At 53.8% G+C, this 19,257-nt stretch overlaps 1 protein-coding gene across 1 annotated transcript; it reads left to right on the forward strand.

The window, feature by feature from the left end:
* Positions 1-353: 353 nt before the first annotated feature.
* Hspa12b (heat shock protein family A (Hsp70) member 12B) lies at positions 354-19,189 on the forward strand. Its single transcript, XM_037205226.1, is given in 15 exon segments — positions 354-546; positions 5,780-5,842; positions 7,815-7,874; positions 9,561-9,658; positions 10,597-10,721; positions 11,979-12,165; positions 12,443-12,547; positions 12,831-12,947; positions 14,607-14,781; positions 15,463-15,549; positions 15,902-16,006; positions 16,117-16,284; positions 16,287-16,374; positions 16,810-16,913; positions 17,729-19,189. Coding segments are annotated over 13 exon segments (2,055 nt in total). The 5' UTR covers positions 354-546; positions 5,780-5,842; positions 7,815-7,831; the 3' UTR covers positions 18,382-19,189.
* The last annotated feature ends 68 nt before the right edge of the window (positions 19,190-19,257 follow it).

Below are 19,257 nucleotides of genomic sequence, written 5' to 3' on the forward strand. Positions count from 1 at the left end.
CCCGTCTGGAGAGCTAGGTTCTGCCTTCACCCCCTATTCCATATGACCATTGAGGACACCCTCTAGGAAAAGTGTTGAGGAAAGAATGGAGAGACTTCAGAGATCTGGAATAGGGTCGCGCTCCGTGGGGACTAGACTCTGGGCAGCAGATGCCACGGCCCAAACCCAGGGTGGGCAGCTGGGGAAGTGGGAGCAGAGGGCCTAGAAGGGTCTGGAAATCTCCTCCCACCCTGCTCCTCCCCCTCTGCCTTCTCCCATCCCACCCCTTGGGCTGCCCTCCGAGCAGGGGAGGCGCCGCTGGCCCGCAGTGCTGCGAGAAGCTGGGAGGGGCCCGGGACGCGGGACCAGGCTGGGCCCCTGGGCTGAGCTCCGCGCAAGCAGGCCCCGCCCCGGCTCACACATCTGGGCGGTGAGCGCTGCCATCCGGCCTTGGGGGAGGGTGCAGAGACGGGCCTGGCGCACGTCGAGGGCCACAGCAGACTTTGCCGCTGGCTCTGAGCTAGCATCCAGGCGGCCAGACCCGGCGGAGCTGTCCGCAGGGCGGAGGTGAGCTGGGGAAGGACCTCTGGGCTCCCCTGGGAGACGCAGAGGCTCCTCTTTGGGGCTGTAAGCTCATGAAGTCGCGGGCTGGGTGGGAGCAAATCTGCAAGCTCCTCGAGGAGGCGGGCCCGGGCCGGGGGAGGCAACTGAGCTCTGGCTGTGGGACCCTCACCGGAGGCTTGGTCTGGAACGACCCAGTGCATGGGGAGGTGGGATGGCGGCTGGTGGGAGAGCCGCTGTGAACTGGGGCCTGCTCGCTTGCCCAGCTGTGGGGACCTGCTGCCTGGGCTAGAGGTGAGACTGGGTGTTGAATGTTTGTGTGTCGAGAGGTGCCTCACGAGGCTCCGGTCACTGAGGTCCGAGGATGTGGGAGAGCATCTGAGTAGCCAGTGTGTCAGTATGCAAGGGACTTTAGGTTTCTCTCAGCGAAGCCAGGGTGGGGATCCAAGTTGGGTGGGGTCTGGGCTTCTGCAGGGTCGGAGGAGCTGTCTGTGGAGTGAATCTGTCCGGTGAAGAAAGGGGAAGGCGGGAACTCTCACTCAGGCTGCCTCGAGCAGATGGAGCCCTGGAAAGTGAAAAACTTCACTGGAGACGGTGGGCGGGGAGAGAGAGCTTCAGGTTTCAGTGGGACAGAGACTGTGAACTCGTTATTCCCACGATGAGTACCCAAAGGGGTGGTACGTATGTGGAACGCAAAGCTGAGGTAAAGATTGGGGACATCGGTGGCCATTTCCATCACCCCTAGCCATTACAGGAGGGAGTAGCCTCCTTACTCCACAGCCTTTTCCTGGTCCCCTCTCCTTGAGGTCATCTCCCCAGAATAGGGTGGGGCAGCCCTTTGGGTGACGTAACTGATCCGACCCTGGTCCCCCGGTTGAGTGGTCCAAACTAGCTTGGAAGAAATGTCTGTAACCTCAGCTTGTTGACAGTCCTGTTGAAATAAAGGGCCAGCAGGCTGCTAAACGGGCAGCACCAGTCAAGAGAGGCAGGGTATTGCAGGTCCTGGAAGGCTGAGGCACAGTGCCACACTGTTCTTTCTCCTGGGCTGTCTCCAGCTTCCAAAACCACGAGGCAGCCAAGAGAGAGCCACATACGTGCATCCCAGGTCTTAAGGGTCCCCAGCGGCCACGCAAGGTCATAGGCAGGTGTGACAGTTACCTGCTACCTCACTGGGGGCGCTGCTTCAAGGTCATAGCTAGAACAGCTACCCACTACAGCAGGGTCCCCGGGAAGAGGGACCTGTTAAGATCTGGGTGGGTTCTTTGCTCTCATGGGCTTCACATAGAAACAGGAAATCCAGCAATACCACACACCTACAGGGTTCTGAAGAGCATAGGTACCCACCTAACCACCCCACTCAAGAAGAGACCCTTGAAGAATTGTGTCCATCAGGCAAAAAAATTCTAGGTTATTGTGAGACCTGGGGAAGTCTCTGAGTTCCCACTTGGCACACCCTGTCCTAGTCTGCCGTGATTGACAGACTGTGCCTATTAGAAGACAATCGGGGCTGTAAGTCAGGGTGAATCTGAAGAGTATGAGCCATGAGGCCAAGAGCTAGGAGTCAGCCATAGACAGGGTTAAGGGGCTGTCTACAGGTAAAGTAGTGATCAGGCTGGGATCTGGATTTGGCATGCAATTTCCATCCAGAAATGGAGTTGCTTTCTGTAAACCAAATAATTCTACCCGGTGACTCTCAAACTCAGATGTTACCACCCAGAAATTAGAAGTCCTTGGGATGGGAGTCTGCCTCCATCTGATTCTATCCCTGTACTCTAAGGAGACCTAGCTGTTGGGAGCTGAGTTATCCTAAGCTCCTTAGGCAGCATTCTCCTCAAATGTTTTTGGGTACACATGCCTGATATGGTGGGAAGGTCACATGTATGTCCCTGTACACCTGCTAGTTCCTTTACCTCCATCTCTTTGGAATCTGTGGAGACTCCTTTATCACAGCTTGTTTCAGTTCCTACCTCCTTCAAAAAGAACTCAGGATAGATACGATAAAATTCTCAGTAAGACCCAGTGCTAAAGCCAAATCCACATAGAGAAGTCAAGAGCACTGTCCACACACACCCAGCTCCCTGCCTTGCCCAGCACTCTCCATACCTGGACTTGGTCCTCACAAACCCAATGCCACCCATTGCGCTGAGGTACAGAGAGGTGACACACTCTTAGATGGTACCGTAATGGGCCCTGGTGGAGGTATAGGCATCTACTTGTGACATGGAATTAAGCCTCAGAGTGACAACTCAAGTCTTTTTCCCTTGGAAGTTCAAGGTTATTTTCCGCTATCCAATAAGCTTGGCCCAGAAAACATCCATCCATCCATCCATCCATCCATCCATCCATCCATCCATCCATCCATCAAAGTGGTTCTCAGCACCTAACTCAAGCCTATGACACGGAAGTTCTCAGTACATGTTGTGGAGGGCTTTGATACAGTGGCATGCCCGTAAATACAGTCAGTTCTCTAAGTTTTGCCAATTTCTGCAATGTAAATACTCCTAGCCATGGCTGCTTTCAAGCTGACATCACTATGTAAGTGGATGTAGACCTAAGAGACAGTGTCAGCTCTGGAGAGTTTGTGGTACCCAGCTCTAGTTTATCCCTCTCATCTGAGCTAGGCTTCTGCCCTGATCCCAGGGTTCCTACAGGCCCCCTATTTACTTTGCCTCTCTTCAACATTATCCCTTAGCTACAGCCAGCCCTCATCCTTTCCCTAATTTTGGCTCCTGGTACAGCCAACTGTGCCTCTCCAGTATCGTGGAAGCAAGATTGTATGTGTCTAGAAATCTCCATGGTGCTGGCTACACAGGGGTACCCTGGATGTACAAGAGTCTGGCTGCCCTTCCCTGATGCTGGGTGTGTTCGGATAGTGTGTGAGCAAGGGAGTATCCTTGTGTGTATGGGTGTGCCACTGCCCGGCTCTATGTCTGCTTGTGTTCTGTTAGCAAAACTTCCTGATCAGGCTACAGAGAGGTGCAGCCTCCACCTTTGCTTAAAGGGATAGCCAGGCTCACATGTAAGAGCAATAGCCCCCATGATTTGCAGACTATGGGGCAGCGAGAACACTTGAATATGGCTTGATCTATAATGAGAATCTAAATTACCTTGGGAATCTCATTAAAATACATGTTCTGGCCAGGCAGTAGTGGCACACACCTTTAATCCCAGCACTTGGGAGGCAGAGGCAGGAGGATCTCTGAGTTCAAGACCAGCCTGGTCTACAGAGCTCACGTTCCAGGACAGCCAAGGCTACACAGAGAAACCCAGGGGTGGCTGGGAGGGGGGCGGGGGTGGGGGACAGAAAAAGAAAGAGAAGCGGGGAGGGAGAAAATAAAGAAAAAGAAAAATACAAGGTCGGGGTGGAGGAGTCTGAATTTCCACAGCTCCTGTGGGGCAGGGTGATGCTGGGACTGCTGGACCGGAGGCCACACTTTGAGTAACAAAACTATTGATGGGTTGGAGGCATTTGCTTAGAGCTTGGACCCCATAACCTCACAAATTCAAGCTCAAACCCCTCCCATGTTAGGAACAAAAATACAAATAACCTTGGTTTATAACAAACGATCAACTTGAATGAGCAAGCGGGCTCATGGGTGAAAGCACTTGCCATAGAACCCTGGTGACTTGGGTTGATCCTGGAACCCACATCAAGGGGGAAAAGGGAAGTGATCCCAGAAGTTGTCCTCTGACAGCCACGTGAACACCCTAGATGCCTCCATGGTCAACTTCTCCCCTCTGGTAAAATGATAATTAAAAAATTAAAATGTGTTTAAAAATGAAAACACATGGACACATAACCTTCCTTGCCTCCCTCCAGGAACTTGTACCCACCCTCCTCAGCCAAGCTTCTTTTGCCCAGCTTTACCTGGGTTTATCTGTCTTGGGCTAGTAGGACAGATATTTGCGATCTAAAGGACTTCTTTAAATTATTTTCTTAATTTTGTTTGTATGAATGTTTTACCTGCATGTCTGTCTGTCCCACATGTGTGCCTAGTGCCCACAGAGGCCAGAAGAGGGCTTGGGTCCCCTGGAACTTGAGTTGAAGATGGTTGTGAGCCACGTGTGGGCGCTGGGAATAGAACCCAGGTCCTCCTCTGCAGGAACAACAAATGTTCTTAACTGTTGAGCCATCTCCCCATCCCCTTTGTTCAAGGACTTCTCAAAATCATCTGGCTTCACCCTCTTCTCTTGCTGGGGTTGTCATGGAGGGTCCCTGGTCAGCCTACTTCCACCTGCCAAGCCTTTAAATGTCCTCCTCCCTTCCCTCCCATTCCACTTCCTCCCAGACTCCCATGACAATGACTCTCTAATGTATACTCAGGGACTGCTCCCTATCTCCAGACGACACCCTCTGATGGCTAGTTTGGTTTGGTTTTGACCTCCGCGGGACACAGCCTCCACACTCTGCCCGCTCCTGCTGCCCGCCTTCCCTGTCCTGTCTTTCCTTCCATCCCCCAGCTTAAGTCAGAAGAGTTTCCTCCTAAGGCCCACTTCATGGGTCTGATCAGCTCTGCTGATTTACACTACCACCTCTGAAATGTCTGCACTTGTGTGTCTGAGGCGCACAGTTCGCGGTCACCTCGAGCCTGGAAACCGTTAGCGCCCAGCTGATTTCCACTTCCATATTATTCTCTAGTAGTTCACTCTCTCGGGCAGCCAGAGGCGCAGACACCGTCGGTCATGCTCCACCTGACTCTGCAACTTCCAAACCTCGAAGATTTCCTGTTGTCCTTCACATAAAATCCAGTCTCAAGGAGGGTCCAGCCCAGCTCTTTTCTCCCACACCGACGCCATCTTCACGTCCGTAGTATGCTTGGCGTTCTCAAAGTTACTTTTCATGCTTGTCTGATGGCGAACTGATCACCTAAGTCCCCAGAACAGGCACCGATCATTTCCTAAAACATGGCTGGTGATCGATCCCATGGTGAGGACACCTGACTAAGCAGGTAAAATGAAAATTTGGCAACAAGAAGTCTGCTGAATGTCCAGTGACCAAAAATGACTTCAAAAGCAAAGCTTGAATAAATCCAACTGTCTCTGGCAGGGCTAGCCTGGGTCGCACTTGTGTGGCCCACAGCAGCCTTGACTCTGAGCACTGTGCGTGCCCATCGACCACGAAATACCCACAGAAGCTGACCGAAACACCTTAGTTCAGATTTGAGACTGGTCTGTGTTAGGAATTGCAGTGTTTTACTGTACATACAAAATGATGGAACTCTTATCCGACTCCTTATAGGAACACACTGGCTTAACAACGGAGAACAAAGACTTTCAACATCCTCCTGCCAGCCCTCAACATGTAGGTATCATTGGGTTGTATCATGTTAGAATTTTTTTTTTGTATTATGTTAGTGGGTTTCTTGTTGTTGTTTTTTTTTTTTTTTTTTTTTTTTTTTTTTTTTTTTTTTAAGAATGTTTGATTTTTACACCTTCAGTCCCAGCATTCGGGAGGTAGAGGCAGGCAGATCTCTATGAGGTCGAGCTTGGTCTACAGAGTGAGTTCCAAGACAGCCAGAGTGGTTACACATGGAAACCCTTTCTCAGAAAACCAAAATCAAACAAAAACAAACAAACAAACAATAAGAATTTGACTTTTATGACTTCATTTTTATTTATTTTTATTTTATTTTATGTGAATGGATGTTGTGCCTGCATGTCTGTCTGTGCACCACTTCCATGCCTGGTACCTCTGGAGGCCAGAAGGGCATCGAATCCCTTGAATGGGAGTTTCAGATGGTTATGAACTGATGTGTGGGTTGATGGGAATTGAACCCAGCTCCTCCAGAAGAGTGCTCTTAACCACTGGGCCATCTCTCTAGCCATGAGGATGTTTGATTTTAAAGATTGTTTTTTTGAGTTGTTGAGTTGAATTTCATTGAAAAAAAATTAAATGAATTGTGACTTGAGATTAAACGAATTTCCTGAAATTTCTGAAAGGCCCTAGACATACTTCTGTTATTTTGAACTATGTGCTTATATGAAGCAGCATTCTCAGCTCGGCCATTATAAAAATCAAAATATCAGTCAACTCTGACAAATGTTGAAGAGATTTTACATTCTGTAATATCAGATATTCATCCAATATTTATTTATTGGTTTTCTTAAAACAGGGTCACATGTATCCCAGACTACCCTTCCTCATGATATGTAGCCAAGGTTAACCTTGAATTCCTGATCTTGCTGTCTCCACCTCCCAAGGGCTGAGAGTAGAGGCATGAGCCACCATGCCTGGCTAAGACTTCATTTTTGAATGTAAAAAAGAAGCAAGCACATCCATCTCACTACTATTCAAATTTTCATCTATCTTTTTTAAAATGTTTTTGTTGTTGTTGTTTTGGGGGTTTTGTTTGTTTGTTTGGGTATTTTTTTTTTTTTTTTTTTTTTTTTTTTTTTTGTTTTTCGAGACAGGGTTTCTCTGTGTGGCTTTGCACCGTTCCTGGATCTCACTCTGTAGACCAGGCTGGGCCTCAAACTCACAAAGATCCGTCTGCCTTTGCCTCCCGAGTGCTGGGATTAAAGGCGTGCGCCACCATCGCCCAACTCATCTATCTTTAATAAGTGGGGAAATTACATATATATGTGTGTGAATTGTTTTCAAAATAAAGTTTTATATGACTTATTATGAATATTTTATTTACATTCCTATTTTATATAATTATAATACCCTGGATTATATACCCTGGATTGAATGTAAAATAGGATCTCAAATGAAACAGGGTCTCAAGGGGAAAGTTTAAGGATCCCCACTGTGGGGCCGCAGAACTTGTTCAGCTGTGAGGGGCCCTGGCTGCTTCTCCAGAAGACCCAGGCTCCCAGCACCCACTTGGCGGCTCACAGCTATCTGTAACTCTAGATCCAAGGAATCTGTCACCCTTCATGGACACCAGACACACACACGTTATATAAGCATACTCATAAGGCAATAAAAAAATATTACCAGCACAAAGTGAGCACCAATCACTGAGGAGGGTTGTGGTTCCTACAGAGCAAAGACCATTTTTGAGCAAGCCAGGCCTGTGGAGACTGAGCTCCAGATGAGATGAAGGGATTTGGTTAGATATGCTAACAGAATTGTGATGGTGGTTTTCAAAATGTGACGACATCTTTATCTCCAAGAGAGAGACACTGAGGAGTTTGTAGGTGGAACAGTATGACGTCAAGGATTAGCATCAAATAACTCTGGATCAGACTAAAGGAATAGCACAAATAGCAGTCTGGGAAAGAGCCAAGAACGAGTAAGCCTCATTTTGCTTGTCTGTTCTTGTTGACAGCTACAGAGACTGCAAGGATGCTGACTGTCCCGGAAATGGGCCTGCAAGGGCTGTATATCAGTAAGACCTCTACTGCGCCCCCCACCCCCACCCCACTTGCCTTGGCATGCAGACTACTAGCCACTGCCCCCAATTGCCTCTCTCCGCACAAGTTCCTGAGAACCATTCTATACATTCTACACTCGCGTGTGTGTGTGTGTGTGTGTGTGTGTGTGTTGTGCACACCTGTGCATGTGTGTGCAGTGATGGTCTGTACACAGAAAGTATCTGTTCGGAGAGCCCTGTGTGTGTGTGTGTGCATATGCTTGTCTGTGTGCAAAGGACCTGCATATGCTTTGTGCAAGTACGCACATGGGACCCTTTGTGAGTGTCCGTAGGATCCCTATGCACAGGACCTTGAGTGGTCTGCAGGGGAGCCTGTGTGCACTGAATCAGCACATCTGCTTTCATCTGGGTGTAGGCTTTGTGCTCTCTGCAGGGTGGGAGACCAGCAGGCAGGCGGGACACTCCTCAGGAAGTCCATTCACAAAGACCTGGTGGGCTGGGCCCTTCCTTCCTGCCTCCCTTCCCAGGCTCCAGCCACAGCAACTGCCTTTCACATTAGAGCTGATAGCAGGGCCTAGTCCATACTGGATGCCCAAGGAAGGGGATCTTGAACTGTAGCTGCCCTGACCTTGTTCTTTTGGTATCCAGACGCACTGCAGCTGCGTCCAGGCACTTCCTATAGACCCTCGAATGCATCCCTAGGCTATCCCAGGGCCACTGTCAAGGATCACAGACAAGCTGAGGGAGCACACACAGATGGCCCTGGCCCAGAGTACAGTCAGTCAGACCTGCTGACATGGGCCTTCATGCCAGATCCCACTCTGCTTCTCCTGTCAGCCTCCCTAACCCCATCCATTGGTGTCAGGGTCTCAGTGCCATCCCCTCCCATGACCCTTAGCAAACCTTAGTGTGCTGGTGACTAGTGACTTCAATGCCACCTTCGGGTGTCCTGCCAGGCTGGCCTTCCTGTCCCACGGGTGTCTAATTCAAGCCATACCGGGGCCCTCCTGGAGGTTGCTCTGTTTCCTAGACCCGAAAGTCCAGCTCAGGCCTGGGCCCTTCAGGAAGATCTCAGTGGCCCTTCTGCCCCCAATGCTAACTTGAGTGTACGCATGTGTGCTGGGACAGGTGATCAAAACTCCTGGTGCTGAGGAGATCCCCCAGACACAGAGCTGGGCAGGGGGTAGGTGCTGCCTTCCCTTTCTGGTCCTGTCTGTGCCCTCTGGGAGTGGGGGACTCCCTCAAGTCCTGATTAGAACCACGTGACCTGACGTAATAGCAGAGAGGTGCCGCCTGCCTCTGGGCCGCATGTCCCACCTCACAGCCCCCTCCGGCCCTGCTACAGGAGACTATCTGCCCACTGTTCCTGCCTGCCCTCTCTAGACTGTCTTTCTACCACGAAATGCTTCTCCGCCTCCTTCTGTTCTCCTGTGTGTGCTTAAAGGGGACTTGGGAAACTGTGCCCAGGTGATACACACAAGCCACCGTGCAGGGGGACAAGTGCATCTACCTGGCTCAGGAAGGTGCTTAGACCTCAACCCTGCACCATGCATGTCCTTCCTACTCTCTCCTGTCTCCCTTCCCCTCACAAATGATCTCTTGCCTCAGCCAGGCTCAGAGAGAACAGATCGAGCCCTTGTGTGAGGCTGGGCCCCTGCTTCCCAGATCGTTCGAGGGTGACTTGGCCTCTCTTCTCTACAGGCTCTAGCCCAGACAGATCCCCAGTGCCCAGCCCACCCGGCTCCCCGAGGACCCAGGAAAGCTGTGGTATTGCCCCTCTCACACCTTCACACTCTCCAGTAAGCCCTGATTGGGGATTTGGGTGGTCGGTGGCCCGGGTGGTATGGGAGAGGGTGGCCCCTGGCAGAGCTGTGGTGGGGACTGGACTGAAGAAAGGTACAGAGGCGTGCCACCAGGCCTCCTACCCCTGGCACAGCAATCATGTGTCCCCATGGCCTTGGACTATAGACGTAACAATTCTACTGAAAACATCAGCTCCGGGTAACTCACTCCTACCGCTCTCTATAGAGGATGACTCCCAGGAGCCACTGTGGCTGACCTGCTTAGGCAGGCATACTTTTCTAGGTCCTCAAGCCCTGTTCCTGCCAACCAGAGCCCTAACACACCCTAAGTCCCATCTCAGGGAAAAGTATATTGTTTAAAAATATTTAGAAACTGCACAATTGAGGACCTAGCCTCTGTTCCCACAGCTTTCCTGGGTTCCCTACCCTATATGGCCTGGTCCTGACCATCCAGCTTGGGGTCCCCTGTTCTCAGGGAGGTCAAGTCGAGCTTGGGAGAAGTAGGGACAATTCCACACATGCATTGTGGCCCCTCCTCTCTTCTACAAAACCAGAGTCTGGTTTGTGTTACGCAAAGTGTGCACATCCATGTATTAGAAAAGCGCCCAGAAAAGCCAAATTGCTCCCAGCTGGGGCAAGGCTAGTGGCGGGCTGTGAAAATGGCGGGAGAGGGAGATGGGCTGAGGGGATCTGGGCGGCAGTCAGGTGAAGTGGGAGCTAGAGAGCAGTCATTTTAACCCCAAACTGCCGTGGCTTCCTGAGAGGCCTTGGACTGTCCAGGCAGGTGGCATGGCCAGGTCTCAGCCCCGAGGAGGTGCGGTGTAAAACCAGGAAGGTGGGCCAATGGGTCTGGACCAAAGCTGCTTTGGGCCACAGGCAGTGACGGGGAGGAGGTCCTCTTAGCCGGTGGCTGACGTTACGTCTTGAACTTGCAGAAGCCAGAGGCTCGTGCTCCTCAGCAGGCCTCCTTCTCCGTGGTGGTAGCCATCGACTTTGGGACCACATCCAGTGGTTATGCCTTCAGCTTTGCTAGTGACCCTGAAGCCATCCACATGATGAGGTGAGGCAGCTGGATGGGAAAGCTGGGCTGGGGAGGCACCTCACACTCTGTACCGGCCTGGCCTTAGAAATAATCACAGGGCATGGTCTTATCAGACTCCCTTACATCTCTAGGACTCCTCACTGGGACGGAAGGCTGGAGAATGGACTTCAGGTCTTGAGCTCCAGCCTTATTTGGAGTCCTCTTACCCACTACAGGAATGTTGGACTTCATTTATTTATTTGTTCATCCGTTTATTTATTTACAGTGCTGAACATCAAGCCCAGGGCCACAAGCATGCTACACAAGTGTTCTGGGGTTGTATCCCCAAAGGAGGGCTTTATTTTGGGGATGTATGTTTTGATTTTTTTAAGTGTGTGTGTGTGTGTGTGTGTGTGTGTGTGTGTGTGTATTTGTGCATATGTACATGCACATTAAGGCCAGAGGTTGACAAGATATTCCCCTGTCACTCTCCACCGTCTTATTGAGACAGAACCTCTCACTGAACCTAGAAGAGCTCACCGATTGGCTAGACTAGCTGGCCATGGAGCTCTGGAGATCCACTCATCCCTACTCCCCACCCCGACCCCCCAGTGACAGGGTTATAGGTGCCACCATACCCAGGCTCTAAAAAAAAAAAAAAAAAAAAAAAAAAAAAAAAAAAAAAAAAAAAAACACAACAGAAAGGAAGGGAGGAAGAGAGGGAGGGAGGGGGAAAACAAAGGAAGGAATCATCAAAGACCTTGCAGTAATTTGGCCCTGGAAAGCAACCTTGAGAAGTACAGTGCCTGGGCCAGAGATGGCTTCTGCTAGGGTCTCAGGGAAACCTATCAGGAGGCCAAACACAGACCATGGAATAATAGCTTGCTGTTGCTCATAATAATACAGAGAAGAGTTCAAATGGGATGCCCTACCCAAAGGTCTCTCAGGGCTCCTTGGACAGAGAGGATCCTGGGGGAACATTTATAGAGAGGGATGTAAACTGGCACCATTTCATCTCCATGAAACTGTAAGAGACATGTACAATTATTATTCTGGGGGGTGTTTGGGAGATGGTCTGACCATCATCCCACCTCAGCCTCCTGAATGCTGGGATTACAGTCACCACTCCCATATCCATTATTTTCATTTTACAGATGCGGGGGCGGGGGGAGGGTAGGGGGGGTAACGGAAGCTCAGGGAAGTTGTGTCATGCTCGTGGTCACACAACTGGTCCCTGAGCCAGCACCCAACTGTAGGAAGGTTGCCTCTGGCTCCTGACTGCCTTTGTCTTTGCAGGAAATGGGAGGGAGGGGACCCAGGCGTGGCCCACCAGAAGACCCCTACTTGTCTGCTGCTGACCCCAGAGGGCGTCTTTCACAGTTTTGGCTACACCGCCCGTGACTACTACCACGACCTAGACCCCGAGGAGGCTCGGGACTGGCTCTACTTTGAGAAGTTTAAGATGAAGATCCACAGCGCCACTGTGAGCCAATGTGGCCAGCCAGGCTCCTGCCGGGGAGGGGGAGCCCAGAAGGGAGCAGGCAGTGTTAGTGGAGAGCAGGGCCTGTCCAAAAGACCAGAGGAATTGGCCAAACTAGGGGCCTCGCGAGGGGTGGGGTAATGGGCCTAGCAGAAGGCGGGCAAGACTGACGGTGAGCTTGACGTCGAGGTGGGTTCGAGGGTCGTGTGCAGAGCTAGAGAATGGCTGTAGTTGGGGCAGAGCTATGGCCTCCCGCAGAGTGGCCCTGTGTCTCTGCCAGGATCTCACCCTGAAGACCCAGCTGGAGGCGGTGAACGGGAAGAAGATGCTGGCCCTGGAGGTGTTTGCCCATGCCCTCCGCTTCTTCAAGGAGCACGCCCTCCAGGTGTGCTGCTCGTCTCAACCCACTGACTGGGGCAGGGACGCCCCCTCCCTTCCTTCCCTTCCTCTGCCCTAATCCCACCCTGAGTCCAGATGAGTGGTCACAGGCCACCTCCAGTTCCTGTCCTGTCTGTTAGAACTTGTACGTGGGCCAGCCAGGTGAAAGTCAGACTTCTCACCCCGGCGACAGATCTTCCCAAGCGGGGCTCGATGAGTCCGTCCGGCACCCAGAGGGGTCTGAAAATGCTCCAGGCCAGCTGTTGCCTCACTGTCCTCCCCTCCTGCAGGAGCTGAGAGAGCAGAGCCCGTGTGTGCTAGAGAAGGATACCGTGCGCTGGGTGCTGACAGTGCCCGCCATCTGGAAACAGCCAGCTAAGCAGTTCATGAGAGAGGCTGCCTACCTGGTGAGGATGTGCGGGTGGAACTGTGCCCCACCCCAAGATGGCCCTGGGGAGAGCCCACACCTCATCCATCCTTCAACCCTGAGGACCAGAAAAAAAAAAAAATCATTGCGTGAAGATAGTCACCCTTGCTGGGATTTTGGGATGCTGCTGTCTCCAGGAGAGGGGGTGGGTCTGTAAGAACAAGGACAGCTGGACAGGGGCACAGGCCATTATAGAGAGATAATGTCCTGTCAAGCTCCTGAGAAGCAGAGCCTGAGATAGGGAGTACTGTGTATACAGTCTGTTGAAGGGAGGCTCGGGACAAAGAGGGTGGAGGACTCAGGACTGGAGAGGGATGACCAAGGATGCCGTCTTGCTGGAGTCGAGCTTCAACTCCGTTCTACAGGGAGCCCCGGAGGGAGGACTGTGGCAGAAGGACTTGGCCACAGGGAGGCGAGGGTCCATAACTGCCTGCCATTGCTTGCTGGCGGGGTGGGAGGGGCATTTGTCCATGAGAGGTGGGACAGATGTCTACAGCAGGAGCGACCCGCGGGGACCGGCAGGGACCGGTGGGGACCGGGGACAGCCACTTGGGCCTCGGCAGTACTTTTTCACACCTCCACTCCTGCCCCGGGCCTTGCTGGTTCTTCCCAGGGGAAAAGGACTATTTAGCTACAAAGGGAGATGATTCTGGCCAACGTGTGATGTCTCCCTACCACGGAGTATGTGGGGTTCAGACACTGCTCTCTCTCTAGTGGGGACAGGGAGACCTCACAGGTTGCTTGGCTCTGCTCCTGGGGCCTTGAGGAACAGAGCCTAGGACATCCAAAAGCTATCTCAAGCCTGCCTTCCGCCTCCTTGGAGATACCGATATGCCTCTACCTGTGGGTCAGATGGCAGTACTGTGGGTGCCTATGCCTGTCTCTAGAGGGGGTTGACTTGGAGCATAATGAGCTGCTCTGCAGGGGTCAGATGTCCTCAGACAGAACAGACATGCCTGCCCCGCTTTCTCCCACGTTGCTCCCACATGTCAGCTCAGAAAGGGCTGGCCCAGGGCAGGAACCCTTCATGCCTGCCGGTCTCCCTCTTCTTAACCGGGTCAGAATGCCTGGAATCCCATGAACTCCAAACTCCTGGGAGAGAGAGCCTTTGTCCTGCTGCAGGAAATGACAGATTCTGAGTGTTTCTCCTGTACCCCCACTGGCCTGTCGTGGTGCCTGGAATTTCACTATTTCCTTCCTGTTATAGCAGATTCTCTGGGAACAGAGTTCTCCTGGGAGGGGGGCAACCTATGGCCAATATCTGTCACCGGCCTGGTGAGCCGGGCAGTGCCCCCCACCATCCCCAGCAGTCACTGCACCCACCCGCACTGTGCCGGAACACAGGAACACCACAGCCAACACTTAGCTAGCCAGCTCTGCACCTGGGGAGGGAAACTCGCTGTAACCCTGCCGTTTCTTTCTGCTCCGTAAGCCGTTGGCTCCTGGGCCCTGGCCCTCCCCAGCCTGACCTCACGGTGGCTGTGAGGCATCTTCAGCCGTGTGTAGCGTGAAGGGGCCTGGCAGGCCCGGCATGGCTGGTGTGTGATGGGAGAAGAGGTGGGAGGGCCCCAGGCCCCAGAGTGCCATCTTACATGGCAGTCTATGGTGCCGCCTGGTGCTGGCCACCCCCTATCCCCAGGCTGGCCTGGTGTCTCGAGAGGATGCAGAAAAACTGCTCATCGCCCTGGAGCCCGAGGCTGCCTCTGTCTACTGTCGCAAACTTCGCCTGCACCAGCTCATGGACCTGAGCAGCCGGACTGCAGGTGGCGGGCGCCTGGGCGAGCGCCGTTCTATCGACTCCAGCTTCCGACATGGTAAGCTGTTCCGGGGTTGCTGGGTTCGATGGCGGGTGCCCTCGAAAGGGTGGGAGGTTAGCTATGGTTAGGATGGAAAAGGGGCAGTCACCACCCTGAGGGAAGCTAGGTAGAGTTCAGTGTGAGGAGGACACAGCCCTGGCTCCAGGACCCCAGGTGGAGGACAACCTCACCTTGACCAGGGAAGCAGAGTCTGAGGGTCAGGGAGACAGACTGCCTCGGGACAGGGGCTCGGTGGACACTAACAGGGGAGCAAGCTGGGTCCCAGCCCCCTCTTCAGAGGCTTTTCTTTAAACAGCCTCTATCAACTGTTACCCCACATCAACCCTGCCCCACCCTGCCCCTTGCAGCCAGACCCAGGCACTGAGGCCAAGGACAACTGTAGTTCGCTTTGGCCATCCTCCTAAATGTGATCTCCCTGGCAGGGAGAGGCCCCAAGTCCCGAGATTCCCTGGGACACTTGGAGACATCTCCCACCCAGATCCTTCAAGGCCTCTCAGGCCTGAATGTGCCAGGACCTGCTCCCTCTGGGTCAAGAAAAAAGTCCTGTATCCAGCAATGCCTCTGGTGCCTGGGGTTGGGATGAGTGTTGCCGCAGTGCCCGGCACAGCCTTGGTACGGAGAAGAGTTGAGAGTGGTAGCCAGCCCCTAACCTCACTTGGCTGCTCTGCCCCACCCCAGCCCGGGAGCAGCTGCGCAGGTCTCGCCACAGCCGAACGTTCCTGGTGGAGTCTGGCGTGGGAGAACTGTGGGCAGAGATGCAAGAAGGTGAGGCAAGAAGGGTATGAAGGAGCACCCAGGTCGTGCAGAGCATCTGCAGGGATTGGGGAAGGGTACATCTGTGAAGCCTACACCTTCCCTCAGTCATCCTGCTTCCAGCGGCACCCCCCTACTCATCCCGCCAGGGGATGCTGTTCCATGTTCAAGCCTCCAATCCGATCCCTTCCACACTCAGCATCCTTATCTGATAGCCTGAGACGAAGCCCTTCATCTCTCCCTCTGCTTCCGTACTGTCCCCCAAGGCTTAGGCTTGGTGTCTGGAGCAGGGTTGGGGGCTGGCGGTGTGTAAGACGGAAGGCGAGAGACAGGCCTTTAATGTTACCCGTGTTGACCGGTGCAGGAGACCGCTACATGGTGGCAGACTGTGGGGGCGGCACTGTGGACCTGACCGTACACCAGCTGGAGCAGCCTCATGGCACCCTCAAGGAGCTCTACAAGGCTTCCGGCGAGTAGACCCACAAGTACCCTTGGCACCCGGCTCCCACACGGCCTCCATCGTCCCCTGGTGGCCTGTCTGGCAATGACACCCTCTGTCTGTCTCCTACCCTTCCGCAGGCGGCCCTTACGGCGCAGTCGGGGTGGACCTGGCCTTTGAGCAGCTGCTCTGCCGCATATTCGGAGAGGACTTCATCGCCAAATTCAAAAGGCAACGGCCAGCGGCTTGGGTGGATCTAACCATTGCCTTCGAGGCCCGCAAACGCACGGCAGGCCCGCACCGCGCAGGGGCCTCAACATTTCGCTTCCCTTCTCTTTCATTGATTTCTACCGCAAACAACGAGGCCACAACGTGGAGACCGCCCTGCGCAGGAGCAGGTGTGCCCAGGGGCAGGGCTCAGGCAGCGTTTGCTAATGTGGCCCTGCCTTTGCAAGGGAGAGTCAGAGGCCTGGTCAGTTCCACACACACACATGCCAACTGAGCCAGTGACAGGTGGGGGGGGGGGTGAGTACGGGGTAGTGGGGCAGGTCCACCGGCAGTCAGGAATCAGCAGTCCAAACTGCACACCGAGAGTGTCCTAAGGGACAGAGGTTGCAAATGTTATCTTCCCCCTGCCCCGCCCTGTTACTCAATGCTCTTGGCTCCGCTGCGCTGGCTGCTCGTGACCTCCAGCACGAGCCGAGCAGACAGCAGAGTGGGATCGAGGATAAGGGCAGGTGTCCACCCTGGGACACGTGAGGACCCCTGACTAGAAGCCGCAGCAAACAGCTGGACTGACCCATGGACTTGTGTGTCCCCTTCACCACCCGCAGTGTGAACTTCGTGAAGTGGTCCTCACAGGGGATGCTCCGGATGTCCTGTGAGGCTATGAATGAGCTGTTTCAGCCCACAGTCAGTGGGATCATCCAACACATAGGTGAGTACCTGGATGCCCCATTCGTTCATCAAATCCAGGTTCAGAAATAATTCCTCTCATCTGTGCCTGTAAACCACCATACATCCTTACCTTGGGACGAAACCCAGAGTCCTCCATAATACCTGGAGCAAACAACACACGGTGGCTAAGGAATTGTTTATGGTCCTGCCAGGTTCAAGAAGGCCTGGTGCCTCCATGCCCCCATTGTAAATGGGACTAAATGAGCTGATAGTGTGTAGAGTGGACACAGTGTAAATGCATTCCTGATTCTTTACCCTTCACGGGATGGTAGCAAAGTAGTAGGGTGTTGGGGCTGGCAAGCCCAGTGAGGAGTGCCAGGAACCTTCAGTGAAAGAGCTCTTTTCTATTAATGTCCGGTTTTTAGATGCTTTTAATTAAGAGTACTGGTGGCACAGTGGCACATGCCTTTAATACCAGCCCTCGGGAGGCAGAGCCAGGCGAATCTCTATGGGTTCGAGGCCAGCCTGGGCTACCAAGTGAGTTCCAGGAAAGGGGCAAAGCTACAGAGAAACCCTGTCTCGAAAACAAAAAAAACAAACAAACAAAAAATACCAGCACTTGGGTGACAGAAAGAGGTAGATCTCTGAGTTTGAGGCCAGCCTGGTCTATAAAGCATGTTCCAGGACAGTCAGGGCTCTGTCATACAGAGAAACCCAGTCTCGAAAGACCAACTCCCCGCCCCCTCCGCACCCCCCCCAATACTGGTGTGGGCAGCAGAGCCACCGGTGGCCTTCAGTGACTGTCTCCCTCCCTCTCTCCCCGAACCCCATCCCACACCTGCCCCTGCCCTGCAGAGGTGTTGCTGGCTAGGCCTGAGGTGCAGGGCGTGAAGTTGCTGTTCCTGGTGGGCGGCTTCGCGGAGTCGGCCGTGCTGCAGCATGCGGTGCAGACGGCGCTGGGCACCCGCGGCCTGCGCGTTGTGGTCCCGCACGACGTGGGCCTCACCATCCTCAAGGGAGCCGTGCTCTTTGGCCAGGCACCCGGTGTGGTGCGGGTACGCCGCTCCCCTCTCACTTACGGCGTGGGTGTGCTCAACCGTTTCGTGCCTGGCCACCACCCACCCGAGAAATTGCTGGTTCGGGATGGGCGCCGCTGGTGCACTGATGTCTTCGAGCGCTTCGTGGCCGCCGAGCAGTCGGTGGCCCTGGGAGAGGAGGTGCGGCGCAGCTACTGTCCCGCGCGCCCGGGCCAGCGGCGTGTGCTCATCAATCTGTACTGCTGTGCTGCGGAGGATGCACGCTTCATCACTGACCCTGGTGTGCGCAAGTGTGGCGCACTCAGCCTGGAGCTGGAGCCTGACGGCGGCCCGGAAAACACAGGCACGCCCCCCAACCGCCGTGAGATCCGCGCTGCCATGCAGTTTGGCGATACCGAGATTAAGGTCACTGCTGTGGATGTCAGTACAAACCGTTCTGTACGGGCGGCCATCGACTTCCTTTCCAACTGAGGGCGCCCCTTCCGGCGGGGACACGAGAACATGCTAGTCTTCGCAGCAGCGCCCCTTTCTCCCTACCCGAGAGAAATGTGAAGGGCACACGGAGACCAGCTTTGGTATCGGGCCTTGGTCTGCTGACTGGAACACTAAAAGTCCCCTTGCTCCAACAGAGAACTCAAGAGGCGAGGTGGTGCAAGAGATTTCTAAGAGGTTTGTTCGAGGCTGAGCCCCGCTTGGCAAGTGTGTGACCACGAAGACAGACTGCAACAGAGGACTAAACACTGGCCTGAACTTGGGGGTGAGGGGAAGGGGGGAAACTGCTGGGGAGCCGGTGAGGTGCAGAACCTGAGCCTGAAGGTTAGAGTTCACCAACTGTTGCGCTTTAGCCACAGGAAGCCAGAGCAGTTTCATGCGGGTGGGGGGTTCAGCCCATGCTAAAGGGACAGGTGTAGTAGTACCTGGATGTGTGACTGTTAACTGCGGAGCGGTGGCTGACGGGAGGAGGGAGCGTTGCCACAGTGAAGGCGGTTTGGAGGGGATGTGGACACAGCACGCTCAGAGGACCCACGGGCAGCCTACAAATGACCCATTTGCCCCCAGCTCAGCCACAGGACAGAGTCACGGGGCGGCGAGGGGCAGGGGGTGTTCCAGCTCTGCCACCTAACCAGTATAGCGTACCATTAAGAAATCTGATCAACCACGGGCCTCAGTTTCTCCAGGTGTGAAATGCCAGGCACTTCCGGCCAACCATGGCCTAGGACAACTTTACCTGCCTGAGAACTTACCCTGGGTGAAAATAAAGCATCTGCGGTCAAGAAGAGTAGCCTTCTAGACCCACTCGAGTGGGGGCCCCCATAAGTGGGGGCAGTGTGTGAGGGACAAGTCCTG

Source organism: Peromyscus leucopus, chromosome 4 (assembly GCF_004664715.2).
Source record: "Peromyscus leucopus breed LL Stock chromosome 4, UCI_PerLeu_2.1, whole genome shotgun sequence".
Classification (NCBI taxonomy): domain Eukaryota; kingdom Metazoa; phylum Chordata; class Mammalia; order Rodentia; family Cricetidae; genus Peromyscus; species Peromyscus leucopus.